Here is a 7,644-nt window from a genome sequence, read left to right on the forward strand (position 1 = left end):
ACAAGGCTTCTGAGCCCATCAGATTGCCCGTTCAAGCTGACATAATTTACGAAGAATCTCCGAGTGAGGAGTATCCCATCTACGAAAACGTTGTGCTCAATCCAAGTGGTGGCAGTGTAGAAAATGGGCCAACCACTCCTAGGTATCACCATTACGAGAACATTCCTGGACCCTTTCCTGTGCCCTTGGCCGAAGACATCCCGTCTGTGGTTAATCCAATTCCAACGAAAAACCCTTTTGTAAATCCATTCATTGGTGACAGTCCAGTAAATATTGTTCCTTCAGCAACTCTAGAACCTCATCAGCATTTTTCTAACCAGTCTGTGATATCAGGAAGTACAGAGCAGAGTGAACCAAATGTCCCTTTCAAGAATTCGCAATCAAATCATGGTTTGATGTCCCAAAGCCTGGATTCCCTTGTTCCAAACACTGGTGCTGGATCTGTTAGTTCTCCATCCTTCCAAAGCACAGACCTCTTTGGATCCACACCGTTTAGTGATGTCACAATTTCAAGTGCTACTCCCTCTGCTGATGCCAAAGAATTCTCAACTCTCAGCCAGACAGTTTTAAATGGTGTTCCAAGTTTTACAAATTCCAGTCAGTCTGTGTATTACACTCCATCTACAGACATTAGCCCTCACATTCCTGTTCATACCTCCACTCCACGTTCTGTAAAGATCCAGCCAGTTGCTCGACAGTCAAGAGTGAATTCAGCAGACCTGGATGATGCTGACTTGTTTGGTGCTGTGCCTTTTAAGCCCATAATCGGGCACCACCAACGCTCCAGTCAGGGATCAGGTGGCAAAAGCCAGACTTTACCGGCTAACATGAGTTCCACCTTCCAGGCCCAGATGGCCCAGATGGCAAGGGATGACGGTCACATTGACAAGTTCTTTGGCGACTTCAAGGTCCCAAAGTCCCTTAGGAAGTCTACGCCGCCCAGTTTCCGAAAGCCAAGAGCCACACATCAGAAATTCTCTGATTCTGACACCTCAAGTGATGAGGGAGGCCTCATGAGTAGCCGTAAGCCCAGGCACAGAGACAGAAGTAAAGACAGAATGAAATACAAGAACATCAGTGAAGAATTTGAAGAAGAAAATGTGATGGTTCTTCCCATGAAGCAGTTTGGCCACTCAAAGAAGGAGAAAATCAGTAAAAAGAGCAAAAAGCTTGAGAAGCAGGAGAAAAAGGTAGAAAAGACAGAAAAGAAGCCTGAGAAGAACATAAGTTTTGAATCAGCAGGCATTTCCAACATGAGTTTTGAGGATTTCACCCTAGAGGAGAGCAGACGAGAGGCAGATAAAAGCAAGCGGGAAGCAGAAAGGAGCCGCCAAGAGGTTGAGAAGGCAGAGGACTCTCTCCAGAGTCCTGAAGAGGATGACTCAGACTTAAGAATGACAGGAGGCACAAGATTTGGCTCCTTGAAGAGAGGCATTAATCCATTTTCTAAGTTGGGTCGCTGATGGATTCCATGTTTTTATAGATTTTTATATAAGCTGACAGATCTGCTGGATTCAGAGACCAGAACATTCCTTGACTTTGAATATAGTGCATTGTAAACAAAAATTCATACATAGATTAAATGAATTACAGTATAGGGTAACAGTAAATTTTAAGGTCCAGCTATATCTGCTTGATGAGTATATACATTATAAGAGGTATAGAATGGAGTACCTTTACAAGTGAAAGGAGCTCATTTCTCTCTTCATTTATATGGGGTTATAGCTTGTATATTTTAGAAGGAGTACAATGTTCCTACATAATCTGGAAATGTAGCAAATTATTTGTAATACTGTAAATTACCACAATGTTACATATCTGAATTTAGATCTGTTACTCATTAATAGCAAATATGATAAATAAGGGCAAGACTAAGATTTTTTCCTACAATTATCAAACTGTACTGTTTACCAGCAGCCATAATACCACAAAGAAGCACTTTATTGCTTTATAAACAAAAAAAAGAAAAAAAAGCAAGGTTCGAACACAGCACAGTGGGTAGCATTCAGTCTCTGTCAGCATTGGTAGCTAGTCATCAATAGGCTGGGAATCAATAGCATAATGATTGGTTCTCCGAATTCCTTGCTGTCACTAATAATAGCTAGCTGTGATTAGGTGTCGATGTGCTACAAGTGACTGTCTCAGAAAGTAGTGCAGTGAAGTTGGGCCGCTAAATAGCCCAGTAAAGAGCTTCTTCCATATATTAATTTAGAAGTACAGTATTTCAACCTTTGTGATTTTTTTTTTTTTTTTTTTTCTTGACTCTTAAAGAAGTGAAGTTTTAGTAGATGCTGGTGCTTGGGAGGTGAGAGAGAGCTATTTGGGTTAAAAGCTTTCAACTAGTTTAGTCTTACACAGAGTATAGCAAACAGTGGGATCTATAATGAGTTTTATTCAGATTTTTTTTTTTTTTTTTTTTTTTTTTTTTTTTTTTTCAGTATATTCTATTTGGTAAAGATTACTACCCAGTATGATTCTGTTAGTACACACTTTTATTCTCACTCCCTCATTATTAAGTAGTCATTGGAAGGAGTCGTAGTCTGTAAGGGAGAAAATGGATTTAATAAGATTTATTGAAAAGAATATCTAATGCTTTGTATTAAAAAATAAAACAAAAAGAAAAAAATATATTGCAACCAGGCTCTTACCAGATGAATTAGTTTAAGACATGTTGTATTATCACATAATGGCCTTTAGTGAATATAACCTGGAATGTGGTTCCCAGTAGACGTATATATATATATGAAGTGGAAGCTCATGGGAGAGAGCAATCATAATTCTCTCTCTCTCTCTCTCTCTCTCTCTCTCTCTCTCTCTCTGTCTCTCTCTCTCTCTCTCTCTCTCTCTCTCTCTCTCTCTCTCTCTCTCTCTCTCCCTCTCTCTCTCTCTCTCGCTCTCTCTCTCTCTCCCTCTCCCTCTCCCTCTCCCTCTCCCTCTCTCTCCCTTTCCCTCTCCCTCTCTCTCCCTTTCCCTCTCCCTCTCTCTCCCTTTCCCTATCCCTCTCTCTCCCTCTCTCTCCCTCCCTCCCTCTCCCTCTCTCTCCCTTTCCCTCTCCCTCTCTCTCCCTCTCCCTCTCTCTACATCTATCTCCCTCTCCCTCTCTCCCTCTCCCTCTCCCTCTCTCCCTCCCTCCTTTCCTTTCCTTTCCTTTTCTTTCCTCTCCTCTACTCTCCGCTCCTCTCCTCTCTTTCCTTCTCCTCTTTTTTGATTTTTTGTTTCTCATCTACTTACTCATTTTCCTCCCCCCCCCCCATTTCCATCTCGTCCCCCCTTCCCTCTCCTCCCCTCCCCCCTTCCCTCTCCTCCCTCCTTCCCTCTCCTCCCTACTTCCCTCTCCTCCCTACTTCCCTCTCCTCCTGCCTTTCCCCTCCTCCCCCCTCCCCCTCTTTTCTTTCTCTCTCTCTCTCTCTCTCTCTCTGTCTCTCTCTCTCTCTCTCTCTATCTCTCTCTCTCTCTCTCTCTCTCTCTCTCTCTCTCTCTCTCTCTCTCTCTCTCTCTCTCTCTCTCTCTCTCTTTCTCTCTCACTTTATTTCTTTGTCATTTTAACATTGATGCAAGGTTGTTAATTTTGCTGTATCAAGAAGTAATATGAATTATGTTGTGCGAATAATGGGACAATAGAATTTATGTGCATTTGTATATATTTATATATTTTTAACAAATGATAATGCTGTTAACTTATTATTTTAGCTGGGAACTACAGAATGCACCAAATTATTTATTGTATCATGTCTACCCACACAGAGTATATTAAACACAAGTGAGGTGTTACATAAACCTAGTAGGCACCTTTAATATATTTATGCATGGATTTATAATTGATAATTCATTGTAATACTTATGCCAGTTAAAACTAAATTAGGCAAAATTTGAACTGTACATCAGGTGAGGTGACTTTCTTAACATTTATTTCTTGACCATGTTTAAAGGCAGATACTGTTTAACTTATTTTGTTTACACAGCTGAACACAAAAGATTTATGTACTTGCATTGTGTGGATAAATGGATGAGAGAGAGAAAGAGAAGGGAGAGTTGAATAAGTGTGTGTGTTTTCATGTACGTGTGTAAAAGTATGCCTATGTGTGTGTTATGCACGAACATTTGTAATGAAATGTAATTTGATTGGTGCAACCTCTCCATTCTGCATATTTCTCGCATTTCTTTGTGTATTTGCTCCTTTCCATTCTCTCCCCAATCTCCAACCCATTCTAGCCCGCTTGCTCTCTTTCTTTCCCCTTTTCTCACCCATTCTCTCCCTCTCTTTATCCTCTCTGATTCTTGTATTTCCTCTCATCCTCTCATACTTTTTCCGACTATCCTTTTCTTCCTCCTATCCTCCCTTCTTCTGCTTCTCTTTTCCACTGTTCCTTCTTTCCTCTATTCCCCCCTTCTTCATTTCCTCTGGTCTATTTCTTTTCCCTTTCTCATCTTTTCTTGCCCTTCCTTCCTTCCTGACATTTTTCAAATAGGTACTCATTAGCAAACATTCCAGTAAAGTTTAAAAGACAAAAACATTCCATAGACAAGTATTACAAGTCATTTTTGTGTTTGGCTGGAAACATGCAGTTTGGAAATTTTGACTGATGCAGAAATGATACCTAGAGAAACACCTTATTTTTCATAATAATCTGAAATGCATCATCAATAGATAACACACAATTAATCAGTTGAGGAGGAAGATATTCAAGTACGTATAAGCACTTAATATGCCAAAAAAAAATTAATAATATCAAAGGAATCTCATTTGCTGTTTGGCATCTGAATTGGTAGTTTTCTGATATGTTTAATTGACCCAAAGCAAATAAGAAATTTTGGAGATCATAAGCCCCGTAACTCGAATGAGGTGGAAAATGCATAGTGTAGCTGCTCTCGTAGGATGTGCAATATTACTCCCAGACAGTTTTGCATTTCTGTACTACCAAATGACCTATAGAGGAAGAAAGATAAATGTGTCGAGACTTGATAGGAATTTTCCAAGAGGTTACGAAGTTTGTTAAACTAGTCCCTAGAATTGCATCGCATTCCTGAAGCCGTGTATGAAAGGATTGGCAATGAGTGACCAATATTCAGAGTGCTTAATTCAGAAAGATTGAAAGGTTATTATCCTTGTTATTATTATAATTATTATTATTGTTATTATTATTATCATTATTTTTATTATTATTATTATCATTGTCATTATTATTGTTATTATTGCATGATTATTGTCATTATCACAAGTTATGTTAATCATTCCTATTATTTCCACAATTTACCTGCATAGCCATTAACAATGTCTTTTATTATTACTGTTGTTGTTATTATTGTTATTTCTCCAAAAGATTATAGAGGTTCATTGATTAAATGTGAAATATATATTATTTGGATTAATATATCCAAGAAAAGCTAAATATTTACTGTATAATTTCCATTTGACTCCAGCTCTCAATGAACATTTGTCATTTCATTTTTCAATTGTTTATGCTTTTTTGTTTATCTATTTATTTATTCATTCATTTTGAGTGAATTTTGTTTATATGTTTATAATTAGGAATTAATGTATTTATCCCACCTTCCTCTCTTTTTCTTTTTCTTTTTTCTCTTTTCTCTTATGCATTCCTATTCTTGTTCTGACTTCTAACTTAGATTCTGGTTGGATAGAACCTGTCTGAAATGTGCTGACAAAGTAGAAAAAATAGATAAAATAAAGATATAAGAAGAATATGTAATGTTATTCATGTTATTATTAAAAGAATAAAGGGCAGTAGTTGCATCTGGTAAATTCCATGCATTTTCCTTATTTTTCTCATTTCGCTTGATTTATTAATGTCTTTTCCATTTATCTACAAAAGAGTACTTCATTTAATGATTGGTGATATATTCTTTTTGTTTCTTTCAACAAAAAAATGTATTGTAATGATTTGCCATTGTTAGTTTACAAAATTTGAGGTCTTATTTTGAGGAGAGTGTTTAAACGCCAAAATATTTTTAACTGAATGTTTATTTTGTTTGATTTTTATTTTATTATTTTTTTTTATGTTCATGCAAGCTCTATGCCTGGACTAACTGGCTCTTGATTCTGTCTATATTATTGTATCATTAAGCTTTTCTTGGCACCATTTCCAATATTATGTGATTTGATGATTGTATTAGATTTTATGGCATCAAGATTGTAATCAGCGGTGTTAGTATTCAGGCTGCAGGTTATTGATGTTGAAGAAAATTACATGTTGCACTAGTGTTAAACATAAATCTTTTTTGCATTTAAACTTGATTGAATTGATTCTTGAATGTTAGAAAATTGCAGTGTTTTTTAACATCTTTTGTTGATTATAAGCTTTATTAGATGTTTATTTGTTATTTACTTTGGTATTATTTTTTCCCCTTTTTTTCACCGTTTTGTCAGAATTTTGGCAGAAGTGCTTTGTGCATGGATGTGTGGCTGAATGAGATGTGGTGTTCTGTTATGGAATGCTTATTCTTAGAGATCTTTCCCGTAAGATGGTAACTTGTACATTCTTGATTTAAAGGCTAATGTGTTCAGATGTTCAGTAATGGATGGCATGCATGTTTGTGGATGAATAGAGAAAATAAAAAGTCACTTCCGTTATTGAAAACAGAGACAAACTCAATTCTTCACTTCAAAATTCATTCCAAGAATTTTTGGTGTATCATTCTCTGAATCTTTTGTTCAGAAAATGAATGATTTATCACTATGATATATTATGATTAAACTTATTTTTTGGTATTTGGAGGTAAAACACAACTCATTACATCATATCATACATCAAATATCATATCAAAGCAGACACAATTTCATAAATCAGTTTCATATTACAGATCACTATTACATAGCAGATGACTCGCAGCTGTCACACTCTCATTGACCATCTACAAACTATACATATTTACATATATATATATACATATATGTTGGATGGGAGATTTTGAGAATCCTTTGTCTAAATCTATGAGACACATCCACAGCATTGTTCTAAGGAATAGTCGTATTATAAGGGGGAATTCTCAAGCATCAGCTTACAGAATTACAAGAATACATAGTTATTATGAGTGTGTTAATGTGTTATTGTTATTATCATCATTATGATTATTGTCATCATTATTTTGATTTTGTTGTTGTTGTTGGTTATAAATATGTTTACAAAGTCAAGTGGGCTTTTTATTATTTGCGTAAAATATTGTCTATTCCTTTTCCGTAAAATGTAAGTCATGTCCTTGTTTTTAGTTGCTTGTAATGTTGATGAATAATAAGATGACAAATAAAATGTATTTGTGTGTCTCTGGTCGCTTTGAAAATAACTTGATAACTTAAAACAAGTAAAAGGAGACCGTAAGTTGCTCAAATGACCGTACTTAAAAATCACAAAAGTGTATTTATTCAGCACACAGGAAAATGCAATTTATTATTCCACATAAAGTAAAATGCAAAGGGGACATGACTGAATGAAAATCATTTGTGCATTTTGCAATATGCAATTAATTTCATGTTGCTGCTGGTATCTTTGGATCAATTGTACTTTGAAACATACCAAGAGGTTTCAACTACAGCTAGTATTATAATATGGTTAAACTGTTGTTTATGTATTTGTTCCTTCTTATCACATATTACTGCAGAGTATGAAAAATTTCCCTGTATTCCTGTTA

At 36.1% G+C, this 7,644-nt stretch overlaps 1 protein-coding gene across 4 annotated transcripts in view; it reads left to right on the forward strand.

The window, feature by feature from the left end:
• Nak (Numb-associated kinase) overlaps positions 1-2,626 on the forward strand; it is a 94,019-nt gene extending 91,393 nt beyond the window's left edge. For all 4 annotated transcript variants that reach the window (XM_070124222.1, XM_070124223.1, XM_070124225.1 and 1 more), the window contains one exon: positions 1-2,626. This exon is cut by the window's left edge and continues 959 nt beyond it. In XM_070124222.1, coding sequence (XP_069980323.1) covers positions 1-1,463 — 1,463 coding nt within the window. In that variant the 3' untranslated portion in view covers positions 1,464-2,626.
• The last annotated feature ends 5,018 nt before the right edge of the window (positions 2,627-7,644 follow it).

The sequence above is a fragment of the Penaeus vannamei genome, chromosome 8, assembly GCF_042767895.1.
Source record: "Penaeus vannamei isolate JL-2024 chromosome 8, ASM4276789v1, whole genome shotgun sequence".
NCBI lineage: Eukaryota > Metazoa > Arthropoda > Malacostraca > Decapoda > Penaeidae > Penaeus > Penaeus vannamei.